The following is an 18688-nucleotide window of genomic DNA, read 5'->3' as shown; positions in this document are numbered from 1 at the left end:
GCAATGTACATAGATCACCCAGAGGGGAATGTTTTTTCTCTTACGTCCTCAGACAGTCGCCGCCATCTTCATATTCGTCACAATGGGGTATTAGACTTTGCTCCGTAGGAGTAGCTAGGCAACAGAATATGTCAATATTAAAGCTTTTAACATATCCTCACCCCAGGAGGTGGTCCCCTCAGTCTATACCCTCCTGCTTCCCGTTTCCTGCTTCAGTTTCAATGTCTAGCTTGTCAGGAGTAGCTGGATGTCTCTATGCTGGGGCATTTTGTCTCAGCCTTCTCTCTTTTTTGATTTTATTTGAGTTTTTTCTCTCTTTCTTTATTTAGCTGTTATTTTTACCAGCAATAGTTAGATCTTCGGATGAAGAGGATAATGCGGGCTGCGTCTCGGGCTGACTCCCCTGGTCGCAGGTTGTGGGTCAGTGGCTTCTCAGCCCGCCATCGAGCGTTCAGTCAGGTACCGCTCCTGAGTTTTCTGAACGACCCATCCCTGTTCCGTGCAGGGATGCTAGGGTGAGGTGGCTACCTCACTGGACGCTGTGCGGTTTCTCAACCCACCTTCTGCTGCGTCCTGGATGCGACTCTCCCTGTCTCATGTACAGCGGCTTGTTCGCCTGTGCGGGTCCCCCACGCCATGTAAGAGGTAAGTGTATTCATGTGGGGACCTGTCTGTCTGGGGGGTGTCAGTCTGGGACTGTGTTACCTTGCCCTGTGTTCACACTATTGATGTTTCCCTATCTCTCACACTGCATGCTGTGGGCTGCAAGGAGGGGGGGCTGTGCTGCACTTCTGTGTCAGTCTGAGTCTGTGAACGGCTGTGTGCTGTGGAACTTGATGCTATCATGTTTGGGGCACATTACAGCGCCGCTGCGGCGGTCCACCATGTTCTTTATAACTATGTGGTGTATTTTTATTCCACATTCATGAGGTGGGGGAGTGGCGGTTTCGGCGCCATTTTGGCTGTACTCGCTCCGGACGCATGGTACACATGCATGGCGGCCATTTTCTTGTAGCCTCCCATAGGCTTTAATGGAGCGCCCTGAATATCAGCAATTCCTTTTCTACAGGAGCACCGATCTGGCCAGCAGCAGCAGCGGTCTCTCCAGGTTTTTTCCCTCTATTCTCTGTATCCTTGCCTGAGTATAACTTCTCCCTGTGGGGGTCCCTGGTGTGGGTGTGCTTGTGTGGCGGTGGGCTACGTTCGCAGCGCCTTATTTAAAGGAGCGGTCACCCATTTTATTTTACTCATTTTGGGGCATGGTTTTCTCAGGAAAGCAAATTTCCTGTCACATTGGTGGGAAGCCAGGGGACTGCGGTTTTCCCCCTCGGGGGGGGATTTGGCTGCGATGGTGGCTAGCCTTGCGACTCGGGTGCAATTGCTGATGGCTACTCAATCCTCAAAAAGGCCCAGAGTTATCAATTTCCTCTGATTCAGAGGGTGTTGGTGATGGGGCTGCTGTTGCTGGGGTCTCCTTGTCGGGGTCCCGTTCCTCCCTGGACCTTGTAGGGTCAGAAATGGAGGCTGAGGTTGAGGGGGTTGATATTTCTCCCCCTGGCTCGTCTGAAGAGCTTGCACTCATGGATGAATTGGTTGCTTCTATCAAGCAAACACTGCGTTTACAGGATGAACCTTGTCCTCCTGCTGCCTTACCACGCTCTTACCCTAATCCCACAAGGCTAAGACGGCTAAGAAGCCGTGGACTGGTAAGCAAAAGTCCGGCCAGTCCGGTTCAGCGGCCCACAACAGTGCGGCCTGAAGGGGCGCCCTCACCCGACTCTGGGGTGGGGGGACGCTTGCTCGGTTTCCTTCGGCCATGGCTGTCCCGGGTTCGGGACAGGTGGGTTCAGGAAATCGTTCGATCTGGCTACGAGATCGAGTTTCTCTATAGGCCGGAGCGCAGATTTTTTCCCTCAAATCTTCTACTGTCCCCGGAGCGTTTGCGGGATCTGCATCTAGCGGTGCAGGACCTGAGGGCTCAGGGAGTGGTGGTCCCGGTGCCTCATCGGGACAGGTTTCGGGGGTTCTATTCCAATCTGTTCACCGTGCCCGGGAAGGAGGGCAAGGTGCGTCCGATTCTGGACTTAAAGGCGCTGAACCGCTTTGTGCGGGTGCGCAAGTTCCGCATGGAATCTCTGCGGTCGGTGGTGGCTGCCCTGGTTCCGGGGGAGTTCATGGCTTCCATCGACTTGAAGGATGCGTATCTTCACATCCCGAATTTTGAGGGTCACCAGAGGTACCTTCGATTCGCCATAGCGGAGGATCACTACCAATTTGTGGCGTTGCCCTTTGGTCTCACCTCGGCTCCACGGGTGTTCACCAAGGTGCGGGCACCGGTTTTGGCTTTGTTGAGAGCCCAGGGCGTCTCTGTCCCAGGGTATCTGGACGATATTCTGGTTCGGTCTGCGACCAGCCAGGGTCTGGAGAAGGCTCTGTCCGTTACGATGCAGTCTCTGCAGGAGTTTGGTTGGACGATAACTTTTCCAAAGTCAGCACTGTGCCCATCGGTTCGTCTCCCTTACCTGGTAATGGTTCTGGACTCTGTCCAGGCGAAGGTCTTCCTACCGGACGACAAACTCAGGACTCTTCAGGAAGGAAGTCAGGTCCCTCAGGGACGCTCCGTCCTCGTCCACTCGGACGTGCATGAGATGTCTGGAATTGATGGTCTCAGCTTTCGAGGCGATTCCCTTCGCCCAGTTTCACACGCGGGGTCTCCAAGCGGAGATCCTGTCCAGGTGGGACGGGCGACCGCGATCTCTGGATCCGGATTTCGTTGGGCCATCGCACCAGAAGGGTTCTTCTGTGGTGGCTCCTGTCCCCGCCGGTGTCAGGGGGCAAGTCTTTTCGTTCTCTCTCATGGACGGTGGTCACCACGGATGCCAGCCTGTCGGGCTGGGGTGGTGTTCTGGGCGTTCTGTCCGCCCAGGGAACTTGGTCGGAGGGGGAATCCTCCCTTCCGGTCAGCATTCTGGAATTGTGTGCAATGATTCTCTGCCTTCAACGTTGGCCGGACAGGCTGCAGGGCTGTCCGGTTCGGGTGCAGACGGACATTGCCACGGCGGTGGCTTACGTCATTCGCCAAGGGGACACCAAGAGGGCCCGGGTGGCTCGGGAAGTGGCCGACATTCTGTCTTGGGCCGAGACGCATGTCCCGGCGATATTGGCGGTTCACATTCCAGGGGTTGGAGAACTGGCGGGCGGATTATCTGATGCCGCCAGTCCCTGGACCAGGGGGAATGGCCCCTCCGTCCGGGTGTTCTCCAGATGTTGTGCGCGACGTGGGGTCTTCCGGAGGTGGACCTGTTCGCGTCTCGTCTGTACAGCAAGGTGTACAGGTTCGTGGCAAGGCCACGCGATCCTCGGGCAGACGCGTCAGACGCGTTGGTAGCTCCGTGGCATCAGTACCGACTGATGTATGCGTTTTCACCGTTTCAATTGCTGCCCAGGTTCCTTCGCAGGTTGGTCTCGGGAACCAAAACACGGTGATTCTTGTGACACCGGACTGGCCTCGCCGGTCCTGGTACGCAGACCTCGTGCATTTGGCGGTCGACGCCCCGTGGCGTCTGCCTCTTCGGGAAGATCTCCGGTCTCAAGGGCTGATATTTCATCCTGCCTTGCAGTCGCTGGCCTTGCCGGCCTGGCTGTTGAAACCGAGGCCCTGAGGGATAGGGGTCTCTCCCCTGAGGCCATTCACACTTTGATCGACGCGAGGAATTTTTTCCTCGGGGTAGGTCTTTTACCGTATTTCGGAGGCCTATTTTGCCTGGTGTGAGTTCAGGGGGTCTTCACCTCGCCCGTGGTCGGTGTCTGGGGTGTTGTCCTTCCTTCGAAAGGGTGTTGACAGCGTTTGGCGCTGGCTATGATCAAGGGTCAGGTGTCTGCGATGGCTGTTCTTTTTTCAACGTCCTATGGCATCTATCTCCTTGTTTGGCACTTTTGTTCGGGGGCATCTGGTCCCTCCTAGGAGGGTGCCTCTGCCTCCTTGGGACTGGAATCTTGTTCTCTCCGTGTTACAACATGGTTCTTTTTTGAACGGATCGGGTAGATCTCGTTGTCTATGTTGTCCTGGAAGGTCACCTTTTTTGGTGGCGATCAAATTGGCTCGCAGAGTGTCGGAGCTGGCAGCCTGTCCTGCCATTGTCCGTATCTGGTCAATCACTTGGTTAAGGTGGTCTTGCGACCTAACCCTTCTTTTTTTCCGAAGAGGGTTTCGGAATTTCACCTCAATGAGGACATTGTCTTGCCTTCGCCTTGCGCGAAGTCTAAACATTCGGAGGAGGTGGTGTTGCACTCCTTGGATGCTGTTCATGGCGATTAGGGTTTACCTAAAATCGTCTGAATCTTTTCACAAGTCGGATTCTTTATTTGTCCTTCCGGGGGTCCTCGGAAGGGCGTGGCGGCGTCGGCTTCTGCCGTCGCCAATTGGTTCAGACAGGCCGTTGAACAGGCCTATGCTTTGCGGGGAAAAGTTTCCCTTATGCCTGTGAGGGCGCACTCTACCAGATCTCTGAGTACGTCTTGGGCCTGTCGTCATGGGGCTTCTGTGGCCCAGGTGTGTAGGGCGGCGACTTGGTCGACCGTGCACGCCTTCACTCTGTTCCACAGAGTGGATGTTCAAGCATCGGCAGATGCTCCCTTTGGCCGCAAGGTTCTTAGTGCGGCGGTCCCTTAGGGTCCCTGGTTTTGGTCCTTTGGGCTGTTTGGGATTTCTTTGTATCCCTGGGTTATTTGTTTTTTTCCTGGGTTATTGCTCCCGTTTGAGCAAAATTTTTCTTGTGTTGCCCAGCTGGTTTCCTTCCTTTGGTAAGGTTTTTTTCTTGATGTGGAGACTGCGTTGCCTTTAGGCTCGGCTGCGTTTCCCACCCCTCATGTTTGCACTGCTTTGGGACGTCCCCATTGTGACGAATATGAAGATGGCGGCGACTGTCGGAGGACGTAAGAGAAAACGGAATTTTTGTAAAATCTTACCTGTAAAATTCCTTTCTCTGAGTCCTCCGACAGTCGCCGCCCCCGCCCCTCTTTTGGGGTTTAGGTACTCTACTGCTATTCCACTGAAACTGAAGCAGGAAACAGGAAGCAGGAGGGTATAGACTGAGGGGACCACCCCCTGGGGTGGGGATATGTTAAAAGCTTTAATATTGACATATTCTGTTGCCTAGCTACTCCTACGGAGAAAAGTCTAATACCCCATTGTGACGAATATGAAGATGGCGGCGACTGTCGGAGGACTCAGAGAAAGGAATTTTACAGGTAAGATTTTACAAAAATTCCGTTTTTTTTTTTTTTTTGTTTTTTTTTCTCTCACCAAAAGTGGATTTACTCTTTAAAGTTTATGGTAATGATAGCCACCCAATCCAGTCAACTTTGCTGAGTAGGCAGAGTAAAGTATTAGTGAAAGTTAAAAAGCAAGGCAGCTTACTGAGTGTTGAATATAATTTGTTTGTATCTATCGGTGTTTATATTTTTAATATTAAAAAGGAATTTTGATAGTAAATTTATTTTCCTTCATAGACCGTGGCAGTTAAAGCGCCTGCCCCTCTCCAAAGCTTGGGCACAATGACCACAGGAACCGGGACAATCCTTCGAACCATCCCAGTGGTGACTGCTTCTTCATCCCTTGTGGCATCAGCTGGTGGCAAACCCACTGCTATTCATCAGCTACTCACAAATGGTGGCCTGGCAAAACTGGCTAGTAGTATTCCTGGCTTGGCACAGTTATCCAGCCCAACTACAGGTATCTCAGCTTGTTTATTTGCCATAATTAGCCCTCTGCTTACTGTAATGCATGCAGTTAATTCTACATTAAAGTTGACATTTAGCTAAAAAAGAAATACAATCCATACAGCTTTAGTCACATCACTTTACTGTAATGAAGAATGTCCCTGCTGGACAGTCTGTACTGCTGTTCTGCCTGAAGACCCAAAGCTGTTTACCATTGCAGTGCTGGAATTTCAGAGACATGAAGAGAACAGGCATCCCTGTATTTAAAGAGTTTGTTACCCAAAAGAAAAAAAAAAAAACGGATACGGTTTATTAAAGCGGTTTATTAAAGCATTTTATACAGCACAGTGCTTGTGTTGTGTCATTTGGCCCCCTGTAACGCCTAAAAAACCTGGCTGATCCTGCCATTTTCTACCCTCCCCCCTGTAAACTGACCACAGTGTATCATGGCTGCTGAGCCCTGACACTGTGGTCAGTTTACATGTCTCTCTGTCCTCCTCTCCCCCTCCCTCCCTGCCTTTCTGCTCATGTCAAAGCCTGCCCCTCCACTCCTGCTGCTCTTATTATGTTTATTATAAAGTATTCCCATCCACTCTGTAATATAACACTAAGTGCTCCTGTGCCTGTCTTATAGAAAAATGTGGCAATCTATACCTATATCAGAGCGGCTCCCAGCGATCACGTGACCACTCTGCTCTCTCTCCTCTCTTCCCCTCCTCCGCCGGGCAGAGAAGAGAGCCGGGGGGGGGGGGGGGGGGTCAGCTGAGCGCCGGGAGCCGCTCTGATATAGGTACAGATCTGCATATTTTTTCTTTAAGACAGGCACAGGAGCGCTTGGTTTTATATTACAGAGTGGATTTGGATTTTATAGTAGTAGCTTAAGACTGCTCCAGGATCAATCTGCCTGTACAACGTGGGCCATACTTTGTTACAGGTAAGTGATGTGACTGAAGTTGTAGTGATGTCCTTTTATTTTTGCTCAACTTCAGCTTTAAAAACATGATTTAATATCTTAAGGGGTGTGTGCATAAAACTCATTGCCTGTTAACCCTCTGCATACTTAAACCCCACTGAACTTAACTGAATCCAAAACAGAAATTCTTAGTTTACACCTACTGACTTTTTAGGCCAACTAGAAGTAACCCAGCTAATAATGGCCTTTACAACTGCCATATTCCAACATATGTAACATTTCCCTTTTTCTGCACAGGCTTGAAGGCACCTACCACAATTACTGTTACTCTACGTGGCCAACCCAGCCGTGTAACAACACTGAGTCAAGCCAGTATAGGAGCAGGGGCCCATGCTAAACAGGATGATGCCTCTCAACAGGTATGAAAACTTGCAGCTCTCCATGCTGCTTACCTAATGTTCTTTTATGAAAAAGGTAAATCAGTGTGTGAATGAACCTTGCTTGGTTCAGCTTCCTTATTGTCTGGAAAATACAGAAAATTCCGAAGTGTGACACAGGATATTTTCTTGCATGGTCTATAAAGGAAGCCTTTGTAACATGAAGTTGTTGAAAAATAGCTCCCCTAAATCTGGAATAATCAGATTTTTGCCAATTTCTACTCTTCCCCCAAAATTGTGTGTACTGGTATACACGACCATATTCCTGGGGGGTCAGAGGGTCATATTTGTTGATGTTTGGTTCTCATATTATTTATAGCTGTTTTACACTGACCAACAAAGGTTTTATTCATATACTTTGCTTGTTTTTACTAGTTGTGTGTTGCTTAGCAAAGGCCTTCTGTAGGTGAAACTTGAGGTAACATAAAGAAAGGAAATTCATATGAGCATGTTCTGCTGTACATGTCTAGATGTATTTTTTCCTGGGAAGACATGTATACTCTGCATGAACTGGTCTCTGACCTTGTGTCTCTGCTGTGATCTTCAGGCATCAGACTCCTCTTCCACCATGGTCTCTGCTAGTAAAGTCCTCCCCCCTACTGTGGCAGAACAGTGCAAGGTAGCAACAGCCAGCGACAGGACTCCGGGAGAAAAGTCCTTATCCATAGTGCGTGCGGTAACCCCTCCAGCAGGTGAGAAGCCCGGTTTTACACCTGCTATAATCAATTGAGGTGATTTGAGAAAGCTAGTGAAGTGAGGATTGATAATAGTTATTAGTTCTGAACCTGAAATCCCAGCCACATAAGTCTCAACATGTAGCCACTAGGGATCTGTTAGATTTGTTTGTTGCCAATTCAGACAGCATATTTACTTAATGACTGCTGGAATCCTCCTTTTCCTAAGAAAAACTAAGCAATCATTTTAACTTATATGCAACATTTTCTTAGGTTGCTGTGAAATGGGTTGTAAGTTTTGGGAAACAGACTCTTTGCTTTCTCAGTTTTTTCTTTAATCTACCTCCAGCAGCAGGGTTAGAATAGTGTGTGGCCAAACCGCAGAGCTTTTGCCTCCTAGTTTACCATCGCAAAATGCAGGTGATTTGTGATCCAAGCCAGTGCTCTGTTCATTAGGAAATAGCGACTTCACTGTAGCATGAGGGGCTGTGCTCACTAAGACAGTAAACTCTAAAGAAGTAGTGACTACTGAATTGTAGCAACATTCTCGGAAACATATGACCTATACTTTACATGACCTAAACTATAGTATGGGGAACAGATACTACTACAGGTCTTTTAAACAGCCATTTCAATTTCTTGCATGATCACATATAGTTAAGTTCAAGAGGGAAGATGGATCTACATGGTAGATATTTCAAGTATCTAAACATTGTAAACTGAGGAGTAAAATTTGAGATGCAGAGAGTCTACCAGCTAATCCGTTGTTTTATTCAGACATCGCTGTGCTGCATCAGTCCTCCTCAGTCTCTTTGTTAGCTGTGTAATGATGCTCGAAAGCACTTGTGGTTGTGTGTCACACACAGCTTGATGTGAATACTCCCAGTGAGATTTAACCTGTCTTAGAAGTTGTGATGTTATTGGTGATCTGAAAAGCAGAGTAAAGGTTACAAAGCCAAGGCCTCAAAGCACACTCCTACTGACCCTCAAAGGAGCCTTGTTTGCTATTTCTGAAAGGGGTTACCGAGAATTTAGATTAAGGCAATCGCGTAAACTTTATCATTCTGGATTACATTAGTAGTTTACTGAATGTTTTCACTTGTTGCTTGGTATAGACTGGTGGTGTACTGCCTCTAAGGAAGGTGCAGAAGACGTTGTTCAGACATGCAGCATATTTAAACAAGGAAGCACTGCTGTTCAATTTCCAGATTTTCTAAATTAAAAAAGAGCAGGCACTTCTATCATCAACACATAACATTCATCAACTATATACCATATTGTGATTTTATGTGTCAGGCCCCTTTCACATGTGTGCGACTTGTCCTGTGATTTGGGACTGCAAAGTCACATGACAAGTCGTACTCCATGATTTCCAACGAGTACTGTTTGCATCTGTGTGACTTCAAGTTGCAACGACTTCAAAGTAGTCTCTGCACTACTTTGGTCTGACTGATGTGTTTTGAGGTCCATAGACATAGGCATTGCTTCAAGTCCAGTCAAAATCGCTGCAAAAATAAATGCAGTAAAATCGCGCAACTTTAAGGTCGCACAAGTGTGAAAGAGGCCTTAACCACTTTAAGACCGGAAGGATTTGCCCCCTTAAAGACAGGCCCTATTTTGCGATTCGGCACCGTGTTATTTTATCGGACAATTGCGCGGTCGTACGACGCTGTACCCAAACTAAATTTCTCTGTCGCTCATTGACAGACGTAGTCCTCCTTGATTAATATCAACTCGGGTTATACTGCCCTCTACAGGAGTAGGACTAGACAGGAAAGAAAACGTTCTGGCCATACCCTAGGGGCAGTCCCAGAGGGTATATCCTCTCACTTCCTGCTACAGCAAATCAGTTTTTTTCTGTCTAGTTAGGAGTAAGGACCTAGATTCCTTGCTAGGATCTTCGGTCCTGGCAGGATTTTTTTTAGAAATACTTTTTTTAGACAGCTTTTTTTCTCCAGTGTTCCTGTGAGATCTTCAAGCAAGTACGCTGAGACTGGGCGACGGGCTGGATGTTGAGATCCAGTGGTCACCCCAGGTTCAGCCTACGAGTGCGTGCAGGCCATAGCTCCGCGCTGGGTCGGCCGCGACATAGTCCCACTGGACGGGGACTGACCCTGCGAGTTAAACGTCTCGCCTGGACGCCAATGACCAACAGAGTCACGGCGTCCGTATTGGTCGACAGCCCCCCCACCCCGGTGGAGAGGGGTTCTGTCAGGAGTTGGCGCCCGCCTGGTTCCGGTATGGTGAGTAGAATGTTCCCCCTCTCCCCCTGTCGGGTTTGTTGGTGGACGCGGGCCCCTCTCTGGGATGGTCGGACACTCAGTTTCTGGGTCTCCCCTCTATCCTATAACAGGTCACAGATCCCCCAATTTGAGTGTGATTTTTGTGAATAGAAACCAGGAGGCTTGGTTTGGGAGCTGACTATCTAAAGTCACTATATGACTGTAAGGGTGACTGAAGTCAGTGGCAGACTACTAAAAGGCATTACTATTGAGGTATAGAGGTATCCTACCTGTCTAGTGTGTACACAGGCCGATGCCTATGCCTGAGTTACTGCAGCCACAGATCACCATCCCTCCAGAAAGCCGGTCACTTCCACAGGCCGCACAGCCTCCCGCAGGCCGAGGACACCTCTCGCAGGCCGAGGCACTTCCGCAGGCCGCACAGGCCGAATGCACACATCCCGCAGGCCGCTGCTAACTTGCAAGCCGCCGCTATCCTACACAGGCCGCCGCCATTTTCCTGCAGATCGCACAAGGCAGCCATATTGGCATAGCCTCGTGTCTCCAGCATGGGGGCGGCCATGTTTGAGGTGACCAAACACCTCGTGGAGTAATTGGGAGGCGCCGGAAGGCGTGTAAAGGGGCGGAGCCACCTCCTTGGCCCAGGGAAAGCAAGCCAAAGACTTCCTGTCTGTAACAGACAGCGCTGGAAGCAGGTTGATAAGAAACTTCTGTGCATCAGGTGAGCCTTGGGGTCTCTCTCTCTCTCTCTCTTTCTGAGGGGTCCAAGCAGGTAGACTGAGGGGCGCTACTGCGCTGGGGGACTAAGTTAAAAAAAAAAAAGTTTTTTTCTTGCAATTAATTTTTTTGTGTTTGCTGGCAAGTGTCTTGTTTCATGAACCCTGCCACACATGTATCCCCACCTGATCCCCTCAGGGTGGCCGCAGGACCCTCCAGTACCCCACTTGTGATGATGCATTATCAGCAGTTTTGGAGTCTTTGGTATCCCGGGTGGAGGTAGCCTGTCAGGGACGGGGGTCAAGAAGAGCGACCCCCGCCTACCCCTATGTCATCTGATACCTCAGATACGGATTCTGAGCTGGTCATTGCAGTCCCTTTTCTGGGGTTGTTGTCTCAGGTACGGTCTCCTCAGACAGTAAGGAGGACGCTTCTGCCTCCGCCATAGCACAAGAAGCGTTGGTGGAAGCACTAGTTGTGTTTGTCCGGGAAACCTTAAATCTTGAGGTTACACCGGCAGAGGTAGCTGAGACTCGTATTACTTTTTTGGTACTAGCAAGCCTACCAAAATGGTGAAGGGTTTCCCTTGCCCAAATAGGGTCGTCCGTAAATGAGCCCTGCTATTTCCAAACGCATGGCTAGGCGCTATCATTTTGAGGAATCCCTCATTACAAAGATGGACGGTACCACCAATAGTGGACTCACCGATTTCCAGACTAAATAAAGCCACTGTTATCCCGTTGGATTGACAGAATGGGGGCCCATCTCTAGGGTGGGGGGACGTCTTCACTGGTTTCCGTATCCAGGGCTTTCCAGAATCCCGGATAAAGGGGTTCGCAAGGTCATATGGTCGGGATACAAGATCGAGTTTCGATCACTTCCACCGGTGCGATTCTTCCCTTCCAATAGTCGACATCCCCGGGTCGCTTAAAAGCTTTGCGGGGGACAGCTTGATACAACAAGCAGTGGTAGTTCCCATTCCTTGGAGGAGTTCTAGTCGAACTTGTTCACAATGCCCAGGAAAAAGGGCTAGGTGCGTCCAATTCTGGTCTTGGAAGAGATGGAGTCCATCCATACAGTGGTGGCCTCCCTGCATCAGGGGGATTTCCTGGCGTCCATAGACATTTAGAATGCCTATCCTTATATCCCCATCTTTGCAGGACATCAGCGTTTTCGTTGCTTTTCCCAAAGATCATCCCTGGTTCCCACCAGGAGACTGAACTATCTGGGCCTAATTTTGGATACATCCTTGGCAAGAGTGTTTCTCCATGCGGAGAAACTCCAGAAGATTCAGTCAATGATTCGGATGTTGCTGTCCGTCAACTGGTTGGGATTGATGGTCGCCTCCTTAGAGGCAGTACCGTTTGCCCAGTCTCATACCCGAATTCTCCAAAGAGGAGATTCTTCTCATATGGAATCGGAATCCCGATTACCTGAACAATCGGATCCGATTGAGTGAGCGCACCAGGGAGGCTCTGGTCTGGTGGCTTCGGTCTCCGATGCTCAGCCAGGGGAAGTCATTTCTCCTGATAAATTCCAGGTTACCGATAAATGTGTTGGAACTGAGAGCGATCAGACTTTGTCTGATTTACTGGACCGAGCAGCTCCAGGGCAGCCCGGTTCGGATCCAATCGGACTATGCCACGGTCATGACTTAGGTCGATCACCAAGGGGCACCAAGAGTGCCCTGGCGGCCATAGAAGTGGCCAACATTCTTATTGGGGGAACAGTTGTTCCAGTTCTCTCCGCGATATTTATCACGGGGGTGGACAGGCAGATTATTTCACCCATCAGATTCTGGATCAAGAGGAATAGTCTCTTCATCCAGAGGTATTTCACCAGCTGTCCCTTCATTGGGGCACCCCGGATATGGATCTGTTGGTAGGTTGGCTCAACAGGGCTCGCACCCGCGATCCTCTAGCGGACGCAGCAGACACGCTGAAAGGAAAGTATCAGCTACTATATGTCTTCCCCCCCCCCTCTCAAATTGCTGCTGAGATTTCTCCGCAGGATAGAGGTGGAGGGAACTCCAGTTATCCTGGAAATTCCGAGCATTAGCATTAGCAATCTTCTTTCAGAAGCCTTGGGCTACTCATTCCTTGGCGTCCAGGGGGTGCGGCACTTGGCTCCGCCAGTGCGCGCACCCTTACCGCCCTGGGATCTTAATTTGGTGTTTGTCGGTTCTTCAGAAACCTCCCTTTGAAAATATCAGGGAGATTCCCTTGCTTACATTATCCCAGAAGGTGGCCTTCTTGGTGGCTATCACTTCTGCACGCAGGGTGTCAGAACTGGCTGCATTATCATGCCATTCCCCATATCTTATGGTTCATAGGGATAAGGTAGTTCTTCATCCGAAGCCATCCTATCTTCCTTAGGTGGTTTCAGATTTTCATCTGAATGAAGATATTGTGCTACCTTCCTTGTGTCCTAAGCCCAATCATCCTCAGGAATATGCGTTGCATTCCTTGGATGTGGTTCGGGCAATCAGGGTATACCTGAAGACTACGGAATCGTTCCGTAAGACGGATTCACTTTTTGTGATCACGGATGGCCCCAGAAAGGGGTTGCCTGCATCTGCCGCGACTATCTCCAAATGGATTAGACAGACGGTGGTACAGGCTTATTCTATTAAGGGTCGGAATCCTCCGTTCCCTGTTAAGGCGCACTCCACTCGAGCACTCAGTACTTCCTGGGCCTACCGCCATCAGGCGTCAGTGGTCCAGGTGTGCAAGGCGGCTACCTGGTCGTCGGTTCATACCTTTACAAAATTTTATAAAGTTGATGTGATGGCATGGGCGGATGCCTCATTTGGCCGCAAGGTTTTGCAGGCCGCAATTTGAGGAGACCGTTGGTCTACCTCGAGGGTTTTTTTCCGTTGGAATTTCAGTTGAGTCTCATCGTGTGATTGATGAGCCTTTAAAACTTCTAGTCGGCACCGGTTGGGCCTTCTAGATTGGATTTTGATTTCCATTTTCCCACCCCTCATTTGTGGCACTGCTTTGGGACGTCCCGAGTTGATATTAATCAAGGAGGACTACGTCTGTCAATGAGCGACAGAGAAAAATTGATTTTTGTAAAATCTTACCGTAAAATCCTTTTCTCTTAAGCTCATTGACAGACGTAGTACCCGCCCCTCTGTTTTTGAGTTGGGTTGGATTAAATTCTCTAAACACTGCTTTGTGACATAACTGATTTGCTGTAGCAGGAAGTGAGAGGATATACCCTCTGGGACTGCCCCTAGGGTGTGGCCAGAACGTTTTCTTTCCTGTCTAGTCCTACTCCTGTAGAGGGCAGTATAACCCGAGTTGATATTAATCAAGGAGGACTACGTCTGTCAATGAGCTTAAGAGAAAAGGATTTTACGGTAAGATTTTACAAAAATCCATTTGTACGTCCTTTTTTTCCCACAAATAGAGTTTTCTTTTGGTGGTATTTGATCACCTGCGCGATTTCGATTTTTTGCGTTATAAACAAAAAAATAGCGACAATTTAAAAAAAAAATACTTCTCACTTTCTGCTATATAACATTCCCCAAAAAAAAAATTAAAAATCTAAATTTCTCTTACGTCCTCCGACAGTCGCCGCCCCCTCTAAGTCATCACTGTTGGGTATTGTCTTCCCATCCGCAGGAATAGCTAGGCATATAGACTTAGTCCAAAGACAAAAGGCATTAGCATATACACACCCATGGGAGCTGTCCCATTTGGTCAATACCCCCCCCCTGCATCACCACTCCCAACTCAGTTTTAATCTGCCTAGCGTCAGGAATAGTCAGGCTTACCTTGTGCTGGAGCTTCAGTCTCAGCATTCCTAATCTTTTATTTGATTTTCTTTGAAAATGTCAGTTTTTGCTCTTACTTTACTAGCTGTTTATTTTGTGAGCTTCTAAGTGTTAGTCTTCTCTTCAGATGAAGATGGATCATGCAGTGCTGGGATTCAGACTGACCGCCCTGGCTCTCCAGAGCAAAAGGGTCAGATGGAGCCCCAGCCCGCCATCAAGCGTTCAGCTATGGTTTGCCCTGGCATTACGAACGACCCATCCCTGTTCGCTACAGGGATGCAGCCGTGAGGTGGCTACCTCACAGGACTCGTCTGCAGTGCTGCAGCATCATGTCCCTGGCTCACGGCACTCCCTGTCAGATGAGGACAGAGGCTTTCCGTGCTTAGAAGCTCCCCACGCCATCTGGTACAGGTAAGTACTTCTGTGTGGGGCCTCTGTCTGGGCTGGCAGTCTGTGTTGCTGTGTGTTCCCCATGTCTGTGCCTGTGTTTACTCCCTGTGCGCTCCCTGTGGGGATCGCTTGTGCAGATACTGTGTGTGCCCGGGGGTCCCTGTGTCACTTAGGTGCATTGTTGGGGGTGCAGACGTTTCTGTTTGTGTGGCGACCGCAGCGGCGAATTTTCGCGTGGTCCGCCATCTTTACTATGGGCTGACATGTGTAGCTCCTCTGGGGCGATCCTGCATGTTATTTTGGCGCCATTCGCCGCCATTTTGTGGGCGGTGGAACGATCGGTCCGGCCGCATGTCAGCAGCCATTTTGGCGTAGCCTCCAATGCATCTCTATGGGGCAGCCATTTTCCCAGGGTCTGGCATATAGTCCAGCCTACTCCAGCAGTGCTTCCTTTCCATCAGCAGCAGGACATCGGTAGCAACGCTCTGCGAGCTCTGCAGGTTATCACTCTCAATTTCTCTCTGTGCTATCGCTTCTAGCTCAGTTTCTTTTCTCTTTTGGGGGTCTTTTATCACTGTTGCAGTAGCGGTGGGCTGCGCACACCGCAGCATTTCTTACAGGGGACAGTACTTTGTATTGCACTGTAGTTTGTTCTGATAACTTGAGCAATGGATTCTCAGGAAAGCAAGTTTCCTCCAGCTTTAGTGGGGGGCCCCAGTTCTCCTGTGGCCCCGCTGCGACCCGATCTGGCTGCTGTGGTGGCGACTTTGGTGACAAATATGGAAAGGCTGATGTCTGAACGCGCTGCGAGAAAGAGGCCCAGGTTGTCTCTCTCTTCTGATTCAGATGGGGATATGGCTGCTGCTGCTGCGAGCTTGCCTTTTTCTGGGTCCCGCTCATCCTTGGACCCCCCGGGGTCTGAGGGGGAGGCTGAGATGGAGGGGGTTGATATCTCCTCCCCGGGGTCGCCTGAAGAACGGGCGACCATGGATGAGTTGATTGTGTCTGTAAAGGACACCTTACATTTAGAGGATGAGCCCTGTCCTCCGGGCGTTGTGTCCTCGTTTGGGACGCACAGGACCCGCAAGTCTGCGCAGGTTTTTCCCTGCCCAGCGGAATTCCATTACACTGTTAATGAAATGTGGCGCACGTCGAAACGTCCATTCCTGGGGAATCGCAATGGTGTGTGCCTCCACAGGTAGATCACACTTTGGCCATGTTGAACAAGGCTACCTTGGTTCCTACCGAGGATACCCCGGTTTTCCGGGATCCCACGGACCGGCGGTTAGAGTCTCTAGCTCGCCATTCCTATACGGTGGCGGGTTCGTTGCTCAAACCCGTTTTCGCGTCCGTTCTGGTTGCTCAGGCGGTGGCTGATTGGACTAAGATGCTTAGGAGCAATCTCGTGTCTGATGATGTACCACCTGCCCGGCTGGAAATGGTGGATCAGATCCACCAAGGAGTCATGTACTTGTGTGGTGCAGCCTTGAATGAGGCCCCCTTGGTGGCTCGCCTCTCTAGTGTCGCGGTACTTAACCGTCGACTGATATGGCTGAAGAGCTGGTCGGCCGACCAGTCCTCACGGAAAACTGTTGCTGATTTTCCCTATGCTGACTCTCCTTTTTGGCGAGGCGTTGGACACCCTGGTGAAAGGCGTCACGGGGGGCAAGAGCACTCTGCTGCCCCAGAACCCGAAGAACAAGTCTTTTCGGAGGTCTTTCAGATGCTGTGTGCGAGGTGGGGATACCGGACGTGGATCTGTTCGCATCCCGGCTAAATCGAAAGGTGGAAAGGTTCGTGGCAAGAACGCGCGATCCGTTGGTGGACGCCTCGGATGCGTTGGTAGCCCCTTGGCATCAGTATCGTCTGATGTACGCCTTTCCTCCGCTTCAGTTGCTATCCAGGGTCCTCCGCAAGTTGGCCTCGGAAACCGCACCTGGTGATTCTGGTGGCTCCGGACTGGCCTCGCCGGTCCTGGTACGCCGACGTTGTTCACCTGGCAGTGGCGCCTCCGTGGGAAGATCTCCTGTCTCAAGGTCCGATCTTCCATCCTGCTTTACGGTCGCTGGCTTTAACGGCCTGGCTGTTGAGACCCGGGTCTTGAGGGACAAGGGTCTCTACCCTGAGGTTATCCCTACCCTGATTAAGGCTAGGAAGTCCTTCTCTGGTAAGATCTATTACCGTACCTGGAAAGCTTATTTCGCCTGGTGTGAGTCCAGAGGGTTCTCCCCTCGTTCTTACTCGGTGTCGAGTGTGTTGGCTTTCCTCCAGTCTGGGGTGGACCAGCGCCTGGCGCTGGCCACGATAAAGGGCCAGGTGTCTGCACTGGCTGTCCTTTTCCAACGCCCTGTGGCATCTCATTCTTTGGTGCGCACCTTCATTCAAGGTGTGCGACATTTGGCTCCTCCCAGAAAGGAGCCCTTACCTCCATGGGACTTGAACCTGGTTCTGTCCGTGTTGCAGCGTGCTCCCTTTGAAAACATCAGGGAGATATCGTTGCCTCTGCTGTCAAAAGGTTGCTTTTCTAGTGGCGATCACTTCGGGTCTCGCAGGGTGTCGGAGCTGGCGGCGTTGTCTTGCCGCTCCCCTTACTTGATAATTCACAAGGATAAGGTGGTTTTGCGACCACCCCCATCCTTCCTTCCCAAGGTGATCTCTGAGTTCCACCTTAATGAGGACATTGTCCTGCCTTCGCTTTGTACGAAGCCTAAACATCCAAAGGAGATTGCCTTACATTCCTTGGATGTTGTCAGGGCGATCAGGGTTTACCTGTCGTCTACGGAGTCTTTTCGGAAGACGGATTCCCTCTTTGTCCTTCCTGAGGGACCTCGGAAGGGCATGGCTGCGTCCGCAGCAACTATTGCCAAATGGATCAGACAGACCATTGAGCAGGCTTATGCCTTGAAGGAACGGGTTCCGCCCTTCCCTGTTAAGGCGCACTCTACCAGGTCTTTGAGTGCATCCTGGGCCTATTGGCATCGGGCCTCGGTGGCCCAGGTGTGCAAGGCGGCGACTTGGTCGTCGGTGCACACCTTTTCCAAATTCTACAAAGTAGATGGTCTGGCATCAGCTGATGCTTCTTTTGGCCGCAAAGTTCTCAGTGCGGCAGTGCCATGATGGACCCTTGACTTTTTTTGGTGTCCCTGGCTGTTGGCATTTGCTTTCTTGGGCTGTTGCTCCTGTTGAGCATTGTTTTTTCTGTTGCCCAGTTGGTTCTCTTACAGTGCATGTAAGATTCCTTTCTCTGATGTGGGTACTTCGTTGCCTTTTCTACGGTTGAGTCTCCCACCCCTCATGTCTATACTGCTTTGGGACATCCCAACAGTGATGATTTAGAGGGGGCGGCAACTGTCGGAGGACGTAAGAGAAAACTGAATTTTTGTAAAATCTTTCCTGTAAAATATCTTTCTCTGAGTCCTCCGACAGTCGCCGCCCCTCTTTTGGGGTTCTTATTACCTACTGCTATGCTACCAAACTGAGTTGGGAGTGGTGATGCAGGGGGGGTATTGACCAGATGGGACAGCCCCCATGGGTGTGTATATGCTAATGCCTTTTGTCTTTGGACTAAGTCTATATGCCTAGCTATTCTTGCGGATGGGAAGACAATACCCAACAGTGATGACTTAGAGGGGGCGGCGACTGTCTGAGGACTCAGAGAAAGGAATTTTACAGGTAAGATTTTACAAAAATTCTGTTTTTTTAACATTTTAGGCCAATTTGTTTTTTGCTACATATTTTTGTTAAAAAAAAAAAATATCGCAATAAGCGGTTTGTGCAAAAGTTATTGCGTCTACTAACTACGACAAAGATTT

The 18688-nt window shown here is 50.0% G+C and overlaps 1 protein-coding gene across 2 annotated transcripts in view; it reads left to right on the top strand.

The window, feature by feature from the left end:
* Positions 1-18688, top strand: part of KANSL3 (KAT8 regulatory NSL complex subunit 3) — a 202539-nt gene that overhangs the window by 163280 nt on the left and 20571 nt on the right. Inside the window, exons 20-22 of one of the 2 annotated variants that reach the window (XM_082256923.1) lie at positions 5512-5734; positions 6932-7053; positions 7619-7763. In XM_082256923.1, the coding sequence (XP_082113049.1) occupies positions 5512-5734; positions 6932-7053; positions 7619-7763 (490 nt within the window). The remainder of the gene's footprint in view (positions 1-5511; positions 5735-6931; positions 7054-7618; positions 7764-18688) is intronic. The other variant, XM_082256924.1, reaches the window with a different exon arrangement.

Source organism: Pelophylax lessonae (assembly GCF_965119305.1).
Source record: "Pelophylax lessonae genome assembly, chromosome: 4".
In the NCBI taxonomy this organism is placed as follows: Eukaryota; Metazoa; Chordata; class Amphibia; order Anura; family Ranidae; genus Pelophylax; species Pelophylax lessonae.
Note: the sequence above shows the minus strand (reverse complement) of the source record. Positions and strands in the feature narration are given on the sequence as shown.